Source organism: Fonsecaea multimorphosa (genome assembly GCF_000836435.1).
Source record: "Fonsecaea multimorphosa CBS 102226 unplaced genomic scaffold supercont1.8, whole genome shotgun sequence".
Taxonomy (NCBI): Eukaryota; Fungi; Ascomycota; class Eurotiomycetes; order Chaetothyriales; family Herpotrichiellaceae; genus Fonsecaea; species Fonsecaea multimorphosa.
Window position 1 is genome coordinate 1,129,329 of NW_015971642.1, and position 21,161 is coordinate 1,150,489.

At 52.1% G+C, this 21,161-nt stretch overlaps 5 protein-coding genes across 5 annotated transcripts; 3 read left to right on the top strand and 2 right to left on the bottom strand.

The window, feature by feature from the left end:
• Positions 1-1,125: 1,125 nt before the first annotated feature.
• Z520_05125 (uncharacterized protein) lies at positions 1,126-2,964 on the bottom strand (the record flags this gene model as incomplete). Its single annotated transcript, XM_016775629.1, has 2 exons — positions 1,126-1,836; positions 1,918-2,964. The coding sequence occupies 2 exons, from the start codon at positions 2,962-2,964 to the stop codon at positions 1,126-1,128; spliced, it is 1,758 nt and encodes a 585-aa protein (XP_016633672.1).
• Positions 2,965-4,313: 1,349 nt separating this feature from the next.
• Positions 4,314-9,220, top strand: Z520_05126 (uncharacterized protein; the record flags this gene model as incomplete). Its single annotated transcript, XM_016775630.1, has 2 exons — positions 4,314-4,438; positions 4,489-9,220. The coding sequence occupies 2 exons, from the start codon at positions 4,314-4,316 to the stop codon at positions 9,218-9,220; spliced, it is 4,857 nt and encodes a 1,618-aa protein (XP_016633673.1).
• Positions 9,221-10,293: 1,073 nt separating this feature from the next.
• Positions 10,294-14,839, top strand: Z520_05127 (uncharacterized protein; the record flags this gene model as incomplete). Its single annotated transcript, XM_016775631.1, has 2 exons — positions 10,294-10,738; positions 10,791-14,839. 2 exons carry the CDS (start codon positions 10,294-10,296, stop codon positions 14,837-14,839), a joined length of 4,494 nt encoding a protein of 1,497 aa, XP_016633674.1.
• An 892-nt stretch (positions 14,840-15,731) lies between these two features.
• On the top strand, positions 15,732-16,625 carry Z520_05128 (uncharacterized protein; the record flags this gene model as incomplete). Its single annotated transcript, XM_016775632.1, has 2 exons — positions 15,732-15,784; positions 15,869-16,625. 2 exons carry the CDS (start codon positions 15,732-15,734, stop codon positions 16,623-16,625), a joined length of 810 nt encoding a protein of 269 aa, XP_016633675.1.
• A 1,821-nt stretch (positions 16,626-18,446) lies between these two features.
• On the bottom strand, positions 18,447-21,155 carry Z520_05129 (uncharacterized protein; the record flags this gene model as incomplete). Its single annotated transcript, XM_016775633.1, has 1 exon — positions 18,447-21,155. One exon carries the CDS (start codon positions 21,153-21,155, stop codon positions 18,447-18,449), a length of 2,709 nt encoding a protein of 902 aa, XP_016633676.1.
• Positions 21,156-21,161: the final 6 nt, after the last annotated feature.

The window sequence follows — 21,161 nt, forward strand, 5'->3', positions numbered from 1 at the left end:
AGGTGATGAATTTCCTCGTTGGAAAGAAGCATGGCAGTCCGTTGCAACTATACCGGGGTGCCGTCTCCCATGTCAAGCCGGGTTGAATGCCCACAGTCCCAATGATGATAAGGTGGCGAAGCTCGGCTCGGCCAGTCCATAAGACGAGGACCTAGGCCCGGATTCAACGGGGGTTTTTCAAGCGAAGAAAAGCAATTGTCGCGAAATTCGAGCGAGGGTTGTTGGAGTCAGAGCACAGATCGTTACATGTCGGTATTAAACCACTGGGGCCAGTACTTCGGGTCAAGTTACACCGTACAAAAAAACAACAAAAAAAACCAAACAGCACCGCCCTTCCCCAGACCAGCCGCGCCGAGTCGCCGCGTTTGTCATCAACGGTCGAAATTCTCCAGCATTAAGAGCACATAACTGCCAAACAGAGCAACAAGATCTCACCCAAAACGCAGCAAGACCAGACGGTGTAGAAAATACCATGACGTTTTTGTTGCTTCAGTTTTCGGCGAAATCTGCAACGCTTTTGGCCAAATCTGACCCTCGGCCGAGGGGCTTCTGTACCTATATACCTCGTACACCCAAGTGGATCCCGGGTGAGCCTCAACGTCCGGGGGCAACTCAGCTTCCGGCTCGCCTTCCATGGGCGGGGATAGAGTCTTTTTGTATATTACTGCCTAGGTTACTCGGAAGGACCTGTCCGACTTGTCTGTTGCCCTCCGTCAGCTGTCTGAGTCACCTCCATCCCATTTTGAATTCCTGACATAAAGTGGAACTCCGTAAATGCAGGGGCTGTGGTATGTAATCGCCATATCAGGTGGATACTAAATATCTGTAAGCCTTATCCCATTTGGGAATTGTAGGTTGCCGATGACTTTTATGGGCCACCCCCGGCCCCTTAGGGTCACAGCGCCAGTTGTCGGCGATGTGAGACTTGTGCCGGATCGTATTGACTATTGACTCGGGTTTAATATAACACACTTTATGGTAGAGATGGGTGAATGCGGTTGGGGGATGATTTTGATGCGCTAGTTATTACAGTGACATGTAGGTACTTTGCTTAGCTTAGCTTGTGAAACAGGTTGATCTATTACGACGCAAACTGTCTGCATGAAGCCTGGTCTGCCGACAACCCTAAAATTTCGCCTTCTCCAACTTCACATAGCACATTCTCGGATGCCGAGCCAACTTGTTCGAGCCCGCCCAGGTGCTGACCTCGGCCGGGGTCGCCTGCAATTCGAAGTTCCAGATCATCAGGACCAGGATGATGCGCATCTGGAGATATGCTAACCTCCGACCGTAGCACGCCCGAGGACCTAGTCCGAACGCGAGATGGGGTCCGGCCTGGGCGTCAAAGACCTCTTTACCGCCTTCTGGATCCTGTACGAGCCAGCGCTCGGGCCGGAATGTCTGCATATCTTCTTCATCCGGTGTCCATTGTCCGACTTGGGTCTTGGCGGCCAAGCTGGATGGGCTTCGCTTCGAATCGTCTACAGGCAGAGGAGGGTACAGGTACCCTGGGCCGTTCTGCATGAGAAATACGTCGGTGCCCTTGGGGATGTTGTAGCCTAGCAGTGTGGTGTCCACGGTGGTTGTACGAATGGATCCGTTGAAGATCTGTGCTGTCCGAGACATCTCCTCAATGGTAGCGTCGAGGTATGGAATCTGAACCTTAATGATTTCTTCCAAAGTCGGGTTACGTTGTTCTGCTGTCGCTGTCGCGTAGGCGGCTCGAAGGCGAGAGCGGAGTGTGGTTTGGGCGGATTGAGCAATGGCCAAGTATTTGCACGTCCACATAAGTGTCGTACTCGTCGTGTCGTGACCGCCAATGATGAATCCAAAGAGCTAGCAGACATATTAGTGTATTACATTCCTCAAATCCCGCGCATGGCAGCCAAGTAGAGTCTTGGAGCGGCAGTAGCTCACCTCGTCATAAATCGCGCGGGAATGATACTCTGGTTGTCGATCCTCTTTCTTTGCCGCAGCCGTCTCCCGTTGTAAGATGTCATCAAGAGCCGATCTCTTGACTTGATTCCCAGAAGATTGCTTCCTGAGTGACTCGACCACCATATCGGAGAAGAGCTTCTCCTTGTAGGCTCTGGCTTTCCGCATGTAGGGGAATTGGCGTATGACCCAGTGGGCGAAGCGAGGGAAAGGAGCTTTGACGGAGACTTCTAGAGACTCTGTGAGCGTTGCAATGGCTTCGAAATCCGCCGGACGATGGAACGCAGGGAAAGATATTGGGTCAGTGAGGGACTGAGGAGGGTCAAGACTTTTGGCTGCCGAGAGCTGCTGCAACTGCGCGGACGTGTTGCTATCCTTGATTTGCAGTCCAAATGTTGTCGCGAAGATGACATCAAGCGCCACGTTGTAGATATCCTGACCTGCCTCAAAGGCATGCCCCTGTGCCACTTGAGCCTTGAAGTCCCAAAGCTTTATGAAAGTCTCGGTGCTGCCGTATATCTGAGGGCCAGCAACCTCGTGGAGAAAGGCAGGAGTCATGAGATCTTTCAAGAGATTCCGGTGGAGTTTGAATCGCTCCTCGGTGGATTGAAAATTGATGTGCATCTCTGGCACCAGCCCGGTGAAGACATCGGCTGTAAAAGCAGATCGGTCGAATTCTTTTGTCCGTCGGAGGAGGATGTCATAGCTTTCGCGGTGATCCGATAAGATGACCCAAGGCCGGCCGAAGGGTCTTGCAAAGACTTGGACAATAGGCGATTGGTGTTTCATGATTTGGTCTGCAACCCACGGCCAGACCTCCTCGGTTTTGGCGATGTAGCTCATCATCTCAGGTATGTCGCCAAAGAGGGACCGGGTCGCTGACTTATTGTATGGGATGCCAGGGATGGGCTTGGGAAGGAGCCTGCGGTACCCAGTGTATAGAAAGATGATGCAGACAACAATGAGTATCAAGTAGGGGGCAATAACTGGACCTTTTTCGATGACAAGAGGAGCTGATAGTTCCGCCATGGCTAGGGAATGTGTTCGGCACGTCTCGAAATCGTGTTTTTTTCCGCAGGAAAGGGGTCGTGAATGAAGTATTGTTTCGACTGCTCTGTCTCACCCAGTCGAGCAGGAAAGAACCAACCTTATGTACCCCCTATACCCTCCTCGCCTTCGGGGACAGACATGCTCTCACTCAGCCTAGCCCACGGATCATCTACTCGACATATCCCAAGAGAGTAGCATTCGCCATTTTCGGCCGTCACAGCTGACAAAAGCTCTTTTCGTATACCCACATGTCGCATAAGACGCTGGTACTGCCTGTGCGCAGCATAGTGACAAGTCCGTCTGACATGTTTAGAGAGCCTGATGGTGGATGCCGGCATTTATACGTAGCATCTCATGGACCAAGGATATCGTCTTCCCCATCGGTAACGTAACGTTCGACGTCTAGGCTGCCGCAACCGAGTATGAGATGCCCATATGCTGACACGATAATTGGAATGCGGAGGTTTCAGGTCCGAGAACAGTAAAAGCTTTCCCTGAGGTGGTCAATAGCCGTACCCAGTGTAAGGCGAGCAACGACACGGCCACCCCGATTAGGTTCGCCATCGCTGACATATTATACAGGAGTCGGCCGTGAAGTGGATCGGCTTGCCTGGCTTGTCTTAAAGCAAGTACTGGGTTAAAGAGGGCCGACGGTGTTGATAATTACCCCGACATCTGCCCGCGTCTCACTCTGGCTGTCTGTCTATTACCAGTCTCATCAATTCGTGATCAGTGTCGTTATCAGTTGGGAAGGACAAAAATCGCCGCACCTCCCGTGGATGCCAAGTTGGTTTCATTCCGACCTGGCGGTTGCTTTATCCATCGAGGAGTGTTGCCGGTGGAGGGCCGAGCCCATTGGATCTTCACGGAGTGGCGTCTCGCTAAAGATGCGAACCTCATGGCACCCTGAAGCTCTAAGCCTGGATAGGTAGGTCGTGATTGATTTTCCCGGGGTTGTGCCCAGTCAAGGTGTCATGGAACTGCGGCGCCAGCTGCGGCGCCAACGGCATCTGCAAGTGAAGCCACCAAGCTGCGTTCTCAGACAAACCACTTTCTCTCCAGGCAACACTGTTTCTGCTGGTCGACACCACTTGCTCAAGGAGGGTGTGCGCTTGGTCTTGCAACATGTCTTTCCTCTGGACACGGTACATGTCGCCCTTGAGTCGCCAGCTTCTCTTCGTGTGAATATTCATTATTGCTTCACCCCGCCTCGAACCAGAGTTTGTCAATGGAAGTGACAGGCACGGAATCATACCTAGCCTGAGGCCCTTGGAAAGCGAGCACCGTCAAGACCGCATATACTCCATCGCACTCCTTCAGATCGCACTATGGCTCTCTTTGTGCGCCAGGTCGCCACCTTGACTCTCAAGAATCTCCTGGCTGCTTTTGTCCGGCGCTGGTTCTCAACCACCATTCGAGCGTTTCTCTTGCCTTGCATCTTCGTCGGATTTCTGTGTGTTGATCCCACCTCTGTTTCATGGCGACAGCTTCTGACATCTTCAGATCTTACGCGCGCTTTCTGTTCATTCCTCCCAGTGTCTATGGCATCGGTGACCCTACCCCAATTCGAAGTTTGTCTGAGGCACTTGACCTGGTCTCCGGCGGCAGAGATAAACTTGTCTTCGTCAACAATGGCTTCTCGGATGGTCCAATTCAATTAGTCATTGACAAGGTGGTGAATGATACTGGGTCATTTGGTGGTCGAATCGAGATATTGTCCCAAGAGCAGGAGCTTTTGACGGTGTGCCGGAACTCAATCAGGGGAACTTCATCATGCATAGCGGGTGCCGTCTTTTTCTCCTCGCCCTCTGAAGGAGAGGCTGCTCACTGGAATTACACCATACGGGCAGACGGCGGACTCCAGTCTAAGATCGTGACCGACTCCTCCAAGAACGACAACGAGATCTACTTACTTCCCCTCCAGCACGCCATCGACCGTGCCATCTCTGAAGTTGAAGCCGGAACCAATGGAGCCACAGTCCTGCCCAACGCAGCAGATGAATATCCCTATACCTCTCTGACGAAACAGGAGCGCTTAAACCGGATCCGGACCCGATATATGGGAGGTATCATCGACATCTTAGCTGTCGCTTTCTTCATCGGGGTGGTAGGTGTTACCTATCAGCTTACCGGTGTCATCGCCTCAGAGAGAGAAAATGGCATGGCTCAACTTCTTGACTGCATGATGCCGAATCTGAAGCGATGGCAACCACAAATGGCACGGATTATCGCGAACCACCTGGCATTCGACATACTTTACGGACCTGGCTGGATCATCATGGCCATTATTCTCTGCGCAGGCGTCTTCAGCAAAACCTCCGCCGCAATCGTCATCATCTTCAATATTCTAGCCGGGCTTTCAATGTCATCCTTCTCGATCCTGGGAGGTGCATTCTTTAAAAAAGCTCAACTTAGTGGAATCACCTCTGTCATCGTAAGTCTTTTACTCGCTATCATCGCGCAGGTCGCCAGCAAAGCCGGAACAGCATCTGTTGCCATACTATCTCTTCTATTTCCACCTATGAATTACGTATATTTTACGATTTTTATGGCTCGCTGGGAGAGGCAGGATCTCGGAACGAATCTGGTGAAACGAGCGCCGGAGAACACATCTGCTTTGCCCGGTATCGCTCTTTGGATCTTTTTGATAATCCAGATTCTTGTTTTTCCTATACTTGGTGCTTATGTAGAACGCACACTGTATGGCACAGCCTCGCAGAGTCGGAGAACCACGTATTCGGATGACAATACGTCCATCTCATTATCTGGATTTACCAAGGAATATCCACCTTCATGGCTTGCACGAGTTCGTGCACTATTTACGAGGAAACGACTCACGACTGTACTCGCCGTTGACAATCTAACCTTGGATGCAACAAGAGGGCAAATTGTAGTGCTGCTTGGTGCCAATGGTAGTGGCAAATCCACCACTTTGGACGCAATTGCTGGCCTCAACTCTATCACCTCGGGAGAGATCACCGTCAATTTCCCCGAGGCGCACACAGGGCTAGGATTCTGTCCTCAGAAAAATGTGCTGTGGGATGATCTCACTGTGGAAGAGCACGTTCGCATTTTCAACAGGATTAAGAGCCGAAAGCCATCCTCGAAAGAAGAAAGCCTACAACTCTTGGCTTCGTGCGATATCGACCGAAAGTCCGGTGCTCGGTCAAAAACATTGTCTGGGGGCCAGAAGCGCAAGTTGCAACTGGCAATGATGTTTACCGGCGGCTCGCGAGTATGTTGCGTGGATGAGGTGTCCTCGGGTCTCGATCCACTGTCCCGGCGAAAGATTTGGGATATTTTGCTTGCTGAGCGTGGGTCCAGGTCAATCGTTCTCACGACGCATTTCCTGGACGAGGCCGAGCTACTTGCCGACCATATCGCGATACTGTCGAAGGGTATTCTAAAGGCTTCCGGGACCTCGGTGGAGCTCAAACATAAACTCGGCTCAGGTTACCGAGTCCACGTCTACCACACCCACGGATCTCAGCACCTTCCGACTTACAAGGATGTCAGTCACATTCGACGAGATGATCAAACGATTTATGCCTTGACGGACTCAGGAAAAGCCGCAGACTTTCTCCGCCGGATTGAAAGTGAGGGCGTCGTAGAGTATCAGGTTAATGGTCCTACAATCGAAGACGTCTTTCTGAAGGTTGCTGAGGAGGTCAAACTGGTACAGCAACCAGGTGAAAAGACGGGCACCAACCACATCCTGCAGGAGGTTGGTAGTCACAGCAGCACTGAGATCGACCCCGACAACGCGGTCAAGGCAATGATTAGAGACGAATCATCAGGAGAACCTCCTCAGCTTCTGGATGGACGCAGGATCAGCATGCCCAAACAAGCTCTGGTCCTCTTCTCAAAGCGATGGGTTGTACTTCGCCGGAACACTCTTCCCTATCTTGCGGCACTACTGATTCCAATCATTGCAGCCGGCCTTGTCACCCTCTTCCTCAACAACTTTCAAAAGACTACCTGCAGCCCTGCATCGTTAGCTCTGGTGTCCGATATCGAGTCTTTATCATCGCAGGTCAATTATGATCTTGTGGCAGGACCACGAGATCGGCTCGGTCAGAATGCTATTCAGCTCTTTGCTTCCACCCTAGCAGGCAGCACGGGAGTCGCGGGAATTGCGGCCAACACTACAAAGTTGCTAGATTCGATCCACCTTGTCGATACCCTCGATGAGTTCAACAATTACATCGACACTAGATTCGCCAATGTGACCCCTGGTGGCTTTTTCCTAGGGGACAGCACTTCACCACCGACCTTTGCCTGGCAGGGGGATGGAAATATTGCGTTTTCGGTCATCATACAAAATGCCATGGACACCTTGTTGACCAACAGTTCCATTTCAACCCAATACCAAGCCTTTGACGTGCCGTGGGGTGCAGATGTCGGGAAAGCGTTGCAACTGATCACGTATTTTGGGCTCGCCATGGCCGTCTACCCGTCATTCTTCGCTCTGTATCCAACAATTGAGCGGCTGCGCAACGTTCGAGGTCTCCACTACAGCAACGGCGTCAGGTCAGCACCTTTGTGGTTTGCGTACACTACTTTCGACTTCGTCATTGTCGTGCTCACAAGCTCGATTACCATTATCATCTTCCGGGCTGTCACCGATGTCTGGTATCATATTGAATACCTCTTTGTGGTGTTTTTTTTGTATGGGTTGACGTCGACACTGTTATCATATGTCATATCCCTCTTCTCGCGGTCGCAACTCGCAGCCTTTGCATTTGCAAGTGGTGGTCAGGCCGTGATGTTCCTGCTTTACTTCATTGCTTACATGTCCGTTCTCACCTATTCACCGATCGACAAGATAGACCGGAACGTCAACATCTGTCACTTCACAATTGCGATCATCTCTCCCGTTGCAAACCTAACCCGCGCGTTGTTTGTTACTCTCAATGTATTTTCGATCACATGCCGAAATCGAGAATTTGCTTCTTATGCTGGGTCTATGACCACGTTTGGCGGTCCCATCTTGTATTTGATCCTGCAGTCATTTTTGCTATTTGGGCTACTTCTGTGGTGGGATTCGGGTCCATTGTTTCGACATTTTCGCAAGAAGCAACAAGAAGAGGAGGTGGAAGAGAGAGATACCGTGGAGGCAGAAGTCTCCAACGAACTCACGAGGGTGTCATCATCGCAGGACGGTCTTCGGGTTCTGAACCTGAGTAAGCGATTCGGCAAAACGCTCGCCGTCAACAATGTCACGTTTGGAGTGCCTCGAAGCGAGGTCTTCGCCCTTCTTGGGCCAAATGGCGCTGGAAAGTCGACGACAATATCTCTGATTCGAGGTGACATTCAGCCCAGCCGTCGAGGAGGCGACATTTTAGTCGACAATATCTCCGTGATCCGACATCGGGCCCAGGCGCGCTCTCGCCTTGGAGTCTGTCCTCAATTTGATGCGATGGATACCATGACTGTGTCTGAGCATCTGTATTTCTACGCCAGAGTCCGTGGTGTCAGTGATCCTCGCCATAACGTGGATGCCGTGATGCGTGCTGTTGGCTTGGAGCAGTATGCTGAGAGGATGGCGGCCAAATTGTCCGGTGGCAACAAGCGCAAGTTGTCTCTTGGTATTGCACTTATGGGCAACCCGAGCGTCCTCCTCCTGGACGAGCCCTCATCGGGCATGGATGCGGCGAGCAAGCGCGTCATGTGGAGGACGTTGGAATCGGTGGTGCCTGGTCGATCTCTGGTGCTCACAACACATTCGATGGAAGAAGCAGACGCACTCGCGACAAGAGCTGGTATCATGGCAGGCAAGATGTTGGCGCTTGGTACAACCGACTACCTTCGCAGAAAGCACGGAGACGCGTATTATGTGCACCTCGTACATGGCAGAGCCCCACACGCATCGGATGATGACATGTTGCGCATCCGAGACTGGATTATGTGCAGTTTTCCCGACGCGAATATCGAGAGCAAAGTATACGCAGGCCAAATACGCTTCTCTGTGCCAACCAAAGGGTTGTACGCAAGCAAAGATGGCGAAATTAGCGCGGAGTCTGGCATTGCGTCGCTGTTTACCGCCCTCGAGAAGAACAAGTCAGAGCTGCAGATTGAGTACTACAGCGTCAGTCGTGCAACCTTGGACCAAGTCTTCCTCAATATCGTGGGCAAGCACAACGTCGAAGAAGAGGGCGGCGAGACCACTTCCACAGCAAAGACCGGTTTCATCAAGGAGCTGTCACGAGTGAGCACTCGTTTAGTGCACAAATGAAAAGGGTGGAGTTCTCGGTCGAGTCGGTCGAGAAGGCACGGCGCGTATATATAATCAATAAGGTCAAGCCAAACAGACAGACAGGGTCCTGAGCTCTGGCACACTGACCCGCATGAGATGCGTGCCTTTTAAGATATCGTCTCCTTACGCCACGCTGGGAAGCCGTACGCACGTAAAAGTGGCCACTATCCGGAATACTCGAATCCGCCCAGAGGGTAGAAAGTCAGGTAACTGATTTGTAAGGATTCCTCTGACTCGAAGCTCGTTTCCAGGAGGGTCCAGCTCGCAGCAGATCAGGCAGATGGGACTGGGGTTCCGCACCAAACTTCGGCCCAACAAACGGTTTTATCCTGGAGCGGTTCGAGTCCCGCGGGTAGATATTGCGTATCTGGCTCCGCAACGGATTTTCGCGATGCTTTCGTTCAATCAAAGAGTCAGCAGCTCGCATTCAGTGAGTCAACCCAGCAGAGACTCGCCTATCCCCGGAATCTGACCGCTCGGCGCTGAGCGTACCCAGGAGTTATGCTCAAGGACTGCGTATAGACGTAGCCTCACTGCCTGCGTCGATTGAGACACTCTGGTGACGGCGTTCTTCCTGAACGATCTCAGCTGTTTCAGGCAACTCAGGACACCCCACCCCCCTCTGGGGCTCTGCGAGATACCCGACATGGGTTCTCAAAACAGCGGAGGCTGGAGTCTTTGTTGACTGGTCGTATTACCCGGATACCGCTCTGCCGGTTATGCACCCGGGGGCACTATGCGCCCCGTCGCAAGGCCCAAGTGGAGGCTAGCGGGCGGTGGTCCAGAAGTCCGCCTTTTTTCGAGATCAAATTTATTTTTCCTTTTTCGTTGACCTTCTTTCAGGCTGTCTATCATGTTTGCGACTTGTCTCTGCCGGTCGTGTCTTAGGACGCTGTAGAGTTTTCTTTCTTTCTTGACATTGTATAGATCCGGGCGAGGCAAGCTTTGCCCAACGCACCCCCCGTTTCATGTGGGGGAAGGATCGATTATAGCCGAACAAGAGACTTTGGGATTTACCCGAGGATTTCGCAAAGGCTTAAGGTCGCAAAACTATGGTTGACACCCTTTCCAAAGAGCTGGGCCTGAACCGCCCGGCACAACAACACGGTGCTAGCACGAATCAGCATCTCCAAGAAGAAGCCCATCAGTATGACGAAAAGCAAGATGATACGATGCGAGATAGAGAAGATTTCACCCGGGAAAAGCACTATGAACGACCTCGGATATCAACCGACTCTTACGGCCTGCAACGCACAACCTCTGGTGTCAATGTCGAACAAGCGGAGAAGGACTTCGCGGAGCTGAGCAAAGAATTGAGCGCAATCAGCCGCCGAATTTCACGAACGCACTCGAAGGCCTCCAACGTTAGGGCGAGGGATGTGGAGAAGGCTATCAGCTCGTCTGATGAGAATTCCGAAGATACCTTTGACTTGGAAACCACGTTACGCGGTGCGAGGGAGGCAGATAATGCTGCAGGCATCAAACCCAAGTATATCGGTGAGTTTGGCACTGAGGTATTCCTCTATCTTTTGCTAAGCCGTGGTAACAGGTGTGATCTGGGACAACCTCACCGTCCGTGGTATTGGTGGTGTCAAAAACTTTGTCAAAGTCTTCCCTGACGCTTTCATCGACTTCTTCAACGTGCCGGGGACGATTATGAGCATTCTCGGGTGGGGCAAGAAGGGTCGCGAATTCAACATCTTGCATGGGTTCCGTGGGGTTGCAAAACCGGGCGAAATGGTGCTTGTTTTGGGTCGACCTGGTAGCGGCTGTACGACATTCCTCAAAGTGCTTGCCAATCAACGATATGGCTATACAGGCATAGATGGAGACGTCCTTTACGGCCCCTTTGACGCTGCGACTTTCGAGAAGCTTTACCGCGGCGAGGCCGTCTATAACCAGGAGGATGATGTACATCATCCCACCCTGACTGTTGGCCAGACGCTCGGTTTTGCACTCGACACGAAAACGCCTGGCAAACGTCCCCAGGGGCTTAGCAAAGCCGAGTTCAAGGACAGAGTTATCCGATTGTTACTCAAAATGTTCAATATCGAGCACACCATCAACACAATCGTGGGCAACCCTTTTATGCGCGGCGTTTCTGGCGGGGAAAGAAAGAGAGTCTCTATCGCTGAAATGATGGTGACTCGAGCCACTGTCTGTTGCTGGGATAATAGCACCCGTGGTCTCGATGCGTCGACTGCCCTCGACTACGCCAAATCACTTCGAATCATGACCAATATCTATAAAACTACCACCTTCGTTTCGCTGTACCAAGCATCTGAGAACATCTACAGCCAGTTCGACAAAGTCATGGTGATCGACCAAGGTAGACAAGTCTTCTTCGGTCCTGCGAAGGAAGCGAGGGCCTATTTTGAAGGGCTGGGCTTCCTGGAAAAGCCACGCCAAACAACACCCGACTACCTGACTGGATGTACCGACGAGTTCGAACGAGAATACAAGCCGGGAAGGTCTCCTGAAAATGCGCCTTCGACACCGGACTCCTTTGTGGACGCATTCAATAAATCCACCTTTGCCGAAAAGCTCGAGCATGAGATGGCGGGCTATCGAGAATCCATCCAGCAGGAGAAGCAGATCTATGACGATTTCGTGGCGGCACATCGCGAAGCTAAGCGGAAACATACACCCAAAAACTCGGTATACTCGGTTCCATTCCACTTGCAAATCTGGGCTTTGATGCAACGACAGTTCCTGATCAAATGGCAAGACAAATTTTCGCTTACGGTCTCCTGGATTACGTCTATTACGATCGCGATTGTCGTCGGTACAGTCTGGCTGAATCAACCCAAAACTTCTGAGGGAGCGTTTACTCGCGGTGGTGTCCTCTTCATTGCGTTACTTTTCAACGCATTCCAGGCATTTTCAGAACTCGCATCTACTATGCTCGGGCGGCCGATTGTGAACAAGCATCGAGCGTATACTTTCCACCGGCCCAGCGCTTTATGGCTTGCACAAATCATTGTCGACCTGGCATTTGCCTCCGTTCAGATATTCGTCTTCAGCGTCATCGTGTACTTCATGACAGGATTGGTCCGAACCCCCGGCGCATTCTTTACGTTTGTGCTCATCATTATCACGGGCTATCTTTCGATGACTTTGTTCTTCCGCACGATTGGTTGTCTATGTCCGGATTTCGACTATGCTATCAAGTTTGCAGCGGTCATAATCACCTTATTCGTCATCACTTCTGGCTATATCATTCAGTACCAAAGCCAGCAAGTGTGGTTAAGGTGGATCTTTTACGTCAATGCGCTCGGTCTTGGTTTCGCTGCTATGATGATGAATGAATTCAAGAGACTGACAATGCGCTGTACCGACGAGTCGCTAATACCGTCCGGTCCTGGATACAATAATATTGACCACCAAGTCTGCACACTCCCTGGTTCTCAAGCAGGATCGATCGAGGTATCAGGGACAGCATATGTTAAAAAGGGCTTTTCTTACGACCCATCGGATCTCTGGCGTAACTTTGGCATTATCATCGTGTTGATCGCGCTCTTCCTGTTCACCAACGTCATGCTAGGAGAAATGATCAAGTACGGAGCCGGTGGCCGTACGGTTACTTACTTCGCAAAAGAAAACAAAGAAAGGAAGATCTTGAATGAGAAACTGCAAGAACGGAAACGAAGGCGACAAACCAAACAAGATGCCGAGGACAGCTCAGAGCTCAATATCACCTCCAAGGCTGTGCTGACGTGGGAGAATCTTACCTACGATGTCCCTACTCCCGCTGGACAACTGCGGCTGCTGAAGGATGTCTTCGGATACGTACGTCCCGGGCAGTTGACTGCTTTGATGGGTGCTAGTGGAGCCGGCAAGACCACTCTACTCGACGTTCTCGCTTCTCGAAAGAATATTGGTGTGATTGGCGGAGATATCTTGGTTGACGGTCAAAAGCCAGGCATTGGATTTCAGAGAGGAACCTCCTACGCAGAACAACTCGACGTCCACGAATCTACTCAGACGGTCCGAGAAGCTCTGCGATTCAGCGCCGACCTTCGCCAACCGTACGAAGTGCCCCAAGAACAAAAGTACGCCTATGTTGAAGAAGTTCTTTGCCTACTCGAACTCGAAAACCTTGCGGACGCCATCATTGGCAGCCCTGAAAGCGGTCTTTCGGTTGAAGAGCGCAAAAGAGTGACCATTGGCGTCGAACTTGCTGCAAAGCCCCAGTTGTTGCTCTTCCTTGACGAACCCACTTCGGGTCTCGATTCACAGTCTGCATTTAACATTGTCCGCTTCCTCCGCAAGCTCTCTGCCGCCGGACAAGCAATTCTCTGCACAATTCACCAGCCGAACAGCGCCTTGTTTGAGAACTTCGACCGGCTTCTGCTGCTACAAAAGGGTGGAGAGACCGTCTACTTCGGAGACATCGGCAAAGACGCACACGCGCTTCTGGGTTACTTCCACAAATATGGCGCAGACTGTCCTCCTGATGCCAATCCGGCAGAATGGATGCTGGATGCTATTGGAGCAGGCATTGCACCTCGCATTGGTGAGAAGGACTGGGGCGATATTTGGCGCGAAAGTGAGGAACTCGCGACTGTCAAGACCGAGATCATCGACATGAAAGCACGACGTCAACGCGAAGTCGCCGGCGAATCGAAGTTGGATGAAAAAGAATACGCTTCTCCGCTGTGGCATCAAATCAAGGTCGTTTCTAACCGAACACACCTGGCATTCTGGCGCTCACCGAACTATGGGTTTACGAGGCTGTTCAACCACGTGGCTATCGCGCTGCTCTCGGGGTTGGCATTCTTGCAGCTCGACGACAGTCGGTCAAGCTTACAGTACAGAGTCTTCGTCATCTTTCAAGTCACCATCATCCCAGCCCTGATATTGGCGCAGGTGGAACCCATGTACGACTTTTCCCGGCTCATCTTCTACCGAGAATCTGCAGCGAAAGCGTACAGCCAATTTCCATTTGCCTTTGCCATGGTCTGCGCCGAGATGCCCTACAGCCTTTTATGTACGGTTGGCTTCTTCATCCCGATATACTACCTGCCCGGGTTCAATAACGACAGTTCGCGAGCGGGCTATCAATTCTTCATGGTGCTGATCACTGAGTTGTTCTCGGTGACCATGGGCCAGATGATTGCCGCGATCACGCCGTCGAGCTTCATCTCCAGTTTGATCAACCCGTTTATCGTCATTACCTTTGCCTTGTTTTGCGGTGTCACCATCCCCAAGCCACAGATCCCCGGTTTTTGGCGTGCCTGGCTGTACCAACTTGACCCTTTCACCCGCTTGGTGTCCGGGATGGTCACCACGGAACTGCACGGCCTACCCGTGGTCTGCAAGTCGTCGGAACTCAACCCGTTCCCTTCACCTCCGGGCCAAGATTGCGGCGAGTACATGCGCAACTTCTTCCAACGCGGCGGGGCAGGCTACCTTGCCAGCAATGTAAGCGATATGTGTGAGTACTGCGCTTACAAGATTGGCGACCAATTCTACGAGCCGTTGGAGTTGAGCTTCAACCATCGCTGGCGGGATCTCGGGATCTTTGCGGCTTTCATTGCGAGTAACCTGATCCTGCTGTTCTTGGGTTCGAGGTACCTGAATTTCAATAGAAGATAGAAACGGCCATGTGGATATAAAATGGAGGGGCCACGGAAGTGCGGTAGAACAGGGTGAGGGTAAATCTGTGTGAATAAGCTTGTGACGGGATAGTACGTATGGGCCGGTATTGAGCGTCGATATCTAGGTCATGAGGATAGAAAAAAAAGAAACACTGAGCTGCTCTCTGGGTGTGGTATGGCCTTATCTTGGTGTTCCAGACGTGTGTCTACCTACCGCTACAAGCCTTTCTCTGTTTGCAACCTACCTGTTTTTCTCACTTCCCCCCCCATCGTTCGTGAAACCAAAAAGGGTCAAGTGCAACACCAGCCACGTGATCAGCATCGCACTCTCTGCATCTTCAGCTCCACCGCCACAAACCTGTTTTTCACTTCTTCCCTCGTCCAGGCATCCGCATCAGAAACTCCGCATCTCACACCTCCTCATCCTTGTCAGCGATTCGGGTCCTCACTCGCCCAGCGCATGTTGCTGCTGCTCCCGTCCACTCATGGCCGGTGCCTCAGCTCAAGGACCCGCCTGGCACGGGCCATTCTTTGGAATTGTGGCTTGAACCACTGACGTCGTTCATGTTGCATTTCGGGCGAGCTTGTCACCAAAGCGCAATGCAAAGGTTGATGCTTGAACCAGCCAGCCATCCGTCTTTTCTGTCCCAGGGTTCGGTCTGGGTGGCTTTCCCATCATGGCCTCTGCTTCAAGCCGTTAAAAGATACCTGTCGGCACCTCTCTTTTCCCTTCTGTCTGTCGCAACTTTGTTCTTCTCTTCCAATTACCTCGTTTTTCGTTGTCGCGTAGTACGCCTTAACCATCCCGGCAGTCGTCTCCTTCCCCCGCATTTTCAATTGCTGTCTTATTCCCTTGCCTAATTGAAGCCCGTCAAATGCCGACTGCAGTCATGGAGAACGGAATTGGCGAGCACAACGATCAAGGGGAGAAGCCTCTTCATGAGTGAGTACCCTGCAAGTAGGCGACAGGCCGCTGCAGTCGCCTGGCGCATCGGAGACTTTGAGATGGTCACTGACGCTTTCATAGGCTTCTTACCTCTTCCTTGGTAGACGTCTACGTCGGCCCGGACTCGACGCACTGGTCTCTCCACGAGGAACTCCTCTGCTATCACTCGCCGTTCTTCTCGTCCGTCTTCCGCGGAGAAGAGGGCAAGAATGAAGGGAAGAAGAAATCGCAGGAAGACAAGACCTACAACCTCACGGACGAGGACGCCTACCCATTTGAGCTTCTGGTAGGCTGGCTGTACTCCAAGTCTCTCCACACGCCAAAGACAGAGAAGGACATCGGCCCCCTGCTTGACCTGTATCTGCTCTCGGAGAAGTTGCAGATCAAGAAGCTCAGCGTCGACGTGGTCGAAGCCGTCCGAGAATTCTACCACAGCACCTCCACATACCCGGGCCTCCGTCGCGTGCAGTACATCTACGCCGAGACGGACGAAGACAACGAGATGCGCGAGATGATGGTCTCCTCGATCGCGCGCCAATTAACCACCAGCGACAAGATCCCCGCGCATTGGGCGACAGCGCTGAAGCGCAACGGGCAGCTGGCCGTCGACATTATCCGCGCGATCCAGCAATGGCACATTGAAGAACGCAGCATTCCCGACGTCCGCGAGGGGAGCCGCATCAGGGGCAGACTGCTCAATGGCAGCGTCTTCAGCGCGGTCGAGCGTGCCGCCAAGTCGCACGAAACCGACGATACACACGACACGAACCTGGGGGTCGAGAGTCTGAATAGTGGACCGAGTGATGCACCGAACGTCAAGAGCGACGCTGAAGAGTAAGTTTCGCCCGTTCGTGTACCACAAGTTCTTGCGGACAAGAAGGGCAGGCAGGGCCTGGAGGACTCCCCGCTAGCAAACAAGCAGCATGGATCCTCCACTCCTGAAAAGAGCCTTCCCCCCTTCTCTGCCCGGATGAAACATCGAAAGAAGAAATAAAGAAGAATCAATAAAAAAAAAAAAAGAATCCAAAACCAAAAAATCAAAAAAACTGTGAATCGCGCAAGAGAAAAGAGCGTAAGCTGAGCGAGAACCACGTAAACCAAAAGAAACCCTTTACCAAGTTCACCACTCAGGTGGCTGAATCCACCACCCCGACCACCGGAACCGCCAACAAGCCCGCCGGACAAACGACCTGAGGAACTCGGAGGAGGAGGAGGAGGAGGAGGAGGAGGAGGAAGTAAAGGGGAAGAAGAAACGGACAGGCACGGAGACGCGGAGCCTAAAGACGAAAGTGAACGACGAGACGAGGCCGCCGATGGAGGATGCCACCAAAACGACGAAGAAGAAGCCGAACCCGAAAATCCCATTCCCTTCCAATCACGCATTATTAACGACCAACAACCACCGGACGGGCAGGAAGCCCGGGCGCTAGAGCCTCGCAAGGAATCAACCCCAGAATCAGACCCCCAAACACGCATGGAAGCGTCTCCGCAAACAGCAAAAACAACAATCAGCAGCAGCAGCAGCAGCAAAAGGGATCGGGATCATCCCCTGTCCGCGTACAAGGCGTGGCGCTCCTTTTCGACGGGGACCCGGGCCGAGAGCATGTTTTTGGCGAGCGCCTGGGCCGTGTATTTTATGTATTTTGTCGGGTACTATGCCATTGGGAAAAACATTAGTTGAATATGTTTAATGAAAATTCAAAAGCACGGCGCTGGTGCACTTCCTAGTCATAATGGTCTTCTCTCAGTGTTTACAGGGGGTTACTGGTAGTAGGTCCCTCAATTGGCCGGCACTCAGAATACTCCCACGAGGCTGGGAAAGCAAAGAAGCAGCAGCAAGAATAGAAAGGTAAACTGTATTAATAGGGTAGACACCATGCTTCCACCGCACGGCGGCAAGCAGGCAGCCTTACGAACTTTGTTGTCTCGAAGCTAGGGAAGTATTCACCGACATCATGACAGCCACGACAAAGCCTAGTTGCCCTCACCCTTCGTGCAAACACATCCAAGCACTGCCCATGAATAACATGGATACATGCGCAAAGTCCAAGGTCTACTTCCGAGTCACTGCGTTCGGTCCCTGTCTTGCCACCCTGTCTTCTCTGCGCAATGGAAGCTCCCTCTGGCCACCAAAGCCTCCAGCGGTCGGATTCTCATAGCCGCGGAAAGTCCATCTCCTCATCTATCCCATGGCATGACTGATACAGCCGCATTCCAACCGTGGCTATTGTTGAGCATCATATCTGAGGCCGGTCACCATATCTCGGTAGATCAATCGGTTGCTTCGAAGAATATGCGAGGTCTCGGCGCGTAGAAGGGACAAGAGGTGATATGAACGAGAGACTGCACTCGATTCCATTAATTGAACCGCTTCCAGTCTCGTTGGTACCGTCCATCATGCATGGCATGTCGCTTTTGATATTAGTGGCTTGCGAACTTTTCCGCTGTGACTTTTGTATCTTCCTCCTCCTACCGACGAATGCTCGCTTTTATCTACAAAGAAGGCGCTGTAATGATTTCAAGAACGATCGCAAAAGATGACGAGTCTTCTCGTCATGGTCTAGAAGACATGATAAATCGTGGTCCATGGCCTGTTCAATTGACGAAGGAATAAGGCCGATTGGACATCATGCGCTTCAAGCATATTGGATTCCGAAATTTAATTGGAGATCCGTTGGTAGAAGAGGAGATAGGCAACTTTGTTGTCCTTGATGGCGTACTTGGGATTTGGCGTCTGTTTCCCGGATGAATCTTTTGGTGTGGAAGTTCCATTTACCACGGCGCTCATCGTCGATTTTGATCTCGAATGCCCGTTGACTTGGTTCCATGTTTTGTCGGAGGTATCATCCTCATCGGCTTCTTGATCAAATTGCTCGAATCGGTTGCCGCTCGCTTTGTGTTGCTCCAGGGCTGCTGCAAGGACCTTGGGATCTTCCTCAGCGCCACCCTCCGCAACTTCTTCGGCCCTGATGCGACGCAGTATTGTGTCGTCCATGCGGATCCATTCACGGCCATCTTGGCGGCGAATGTCAACAGTGTAGTGACCGCCGTTGGCGTTCTTGCCATGATGGTAGATGACACCTGTGAGGCGGTATTTGGGTAGGCCACCGTGAGCCGTGTATTTGTTCCGCACCTGCAGAGGGAATACCTCCTTGGGAATTTCGAGTTCCAGCGGGTAGCCAACTCGTTTCCAGATCTTCTCCGCACGTTTCGTGGTGTTATCATAATGGAACCGTTTGAGGTGGAGGATCAGGACTGGAGGTAGAGTCTCAATAAAGACTTGTTTTGTTGCAGTGGCTTTCACTCCTCTTGGGGTGTAAAAATCACCTTGCATACTCTCCGGTCTGGTAAGTCCTTTTAAGGCGTCAATGATGTTGTTGACCTGAGGAGAGCCGATGTCAAGCTGCAACGGTGAGTATGGCTCCAGAGTGATGGACAACTTGTTTCCGGAAACCTTCAGCTCGGACCGAAGTTTCCCACCAAAGATGTTGGTTACAGGAGATTCTGCGGCAATCATTCCTGAAGATCGGGTGACAGCAGGCTTTTGCTTGTGGCCCACTTCCGTCCAGCCATTCTCAGTATCAGCGTGCTCCGAGGCGTTGGAAACACTGCCAACAGGCGTCGTTCGGCCGGAACTCGAAGCCGTAGTAGATTTCATGGCGCGAGCACATTCTTCATGCAGCTCTTCCAGTAGAAATCCGAGGAATTCTTGAGCGTCCTGCTGATGGCCCCTCCTCATTTCTCGAAACCGAGGCAGATCCTTGATTGCGGCATAAACGTACTCGGGAATGAAAGAGTCGCCATAGTTCTCATAATCATCTGGCTTTAAGCGCAGGCGGAGCTGATCCACGGAATTTGCAGAGCAGATGATGGGGTATTCTCGTACAAACATTATGACTGCATCAATCAAGGGAGTGTCGCTCTTGAATGTGTGTGGAGCTCGGTCAGCCAATTTTGCTAGAAAATCGTAGAACGGCAAGCAGAAAACAAGGACTTGCAACACAGAGTTCATGTAGCACATGTTGCCTGTATTGACAAGCCCACGCGGTTTTAGGAAAGAGATTTTATGTGGTGCCTCAACGATCGCGTTCATGTCGTTAAGCACATCAGACAGGGTCTCACTCTTCCCGGTTCCAGATACGGTTGAGGCCGCCTTGGAAGGCAGGGCCGTGGACAGGCCACTCCGCACTTCATTTGACTTGAAAAGATTTGCCCAAGATTTTGGCGGAGCCGGCGGGGAAACAGTAGGAGCGGCAGCTTCAGAAATTGCCTTCGTTTCCGACGCCTCTGATGAAATGTTTTCCGGCTCCTTTATCTCTAGAGATGGTTGTGCTGATTCGGATGACTTTGATTGTGCTGAGACGATTGAATCACGGTGGCTTGAGCGCGTTGCGGAAGGGCTAGATGGCAGGACTGGGACGGCTGGCAGGACAGGACCAATGGGTCTAACTTTTGGTTGAGTCGGAGTTTGCTGAGATTTTGACAGGGGAGCAGGAACGGCAGAAGAAGGGGTCGTTGGTTGGGTAGAAGCGGCATCCGAGGGGGCATCCGATGGCAAGGGTGTTGATGCTTGTGTGACAGGCTGTTCGGCGGAGGTATCTGTGGGCTCATCCTCCTCTTGTGGCAGTGCTTTCAATTGCTCTTGTGCCGGCTCTTCTTCAGTGGCTGCGGGAGCACTTGGTTCTTGGGCGGTTGGTTCTACCACGGGATAGACCACCGGTTCCTTGGCGAGCCGGGAACGAGGAATCCGCCGTCTCTGTCGAGGAGCACGCGGGGGGAAGGCTTCGCCCTCGACAGACAACCAAGGGACTGGAGGGTAAAAGGGTTCTCTGGGAGTATCAGCAGACGGGGTTTGGACCCGTTGAGGTGCAGGAGAAATCGCCGGAGAGATGTTATCTTTTCTTGTATTCACCGTGCTTGAGGTGCTGAGCGGAGGAGAAGGCGGTGTTTGAACCGGGTTCGAGGCAATCGAAGGAGCGGTCGAGGTTGGAGGTGGCTGCATAGATGCTACTCCTTGAGGGAGTCGAGGCGTAGGTTGCACGTGCGGCTGGGAGGATACAACCAGAGGCCCGTGATGGGGAGGAGGAGCCGCAGGAGGATACTGAGGCGGCGGGACAGGGAGCTGAGCATAATATGGCGGTCTGCCATGCATAGGATGCATGTGGGGTTGTTGATATCCATACCAGTTCGGCGGATAGTGTTGAGGGTATTGGGGCATCATTGGGGCCATATGCTGTTGATAGTATGGTTGATATTGCGGATGAGGCCTCATGGGAGGCGGCATATTCGCGTAGGGGACATCATGACGCCTCTGAGGAGGCTGCATGGGCATGGGATGTTGCCCATAGGGATGGTGGTTTTGTTGCATGGTTTC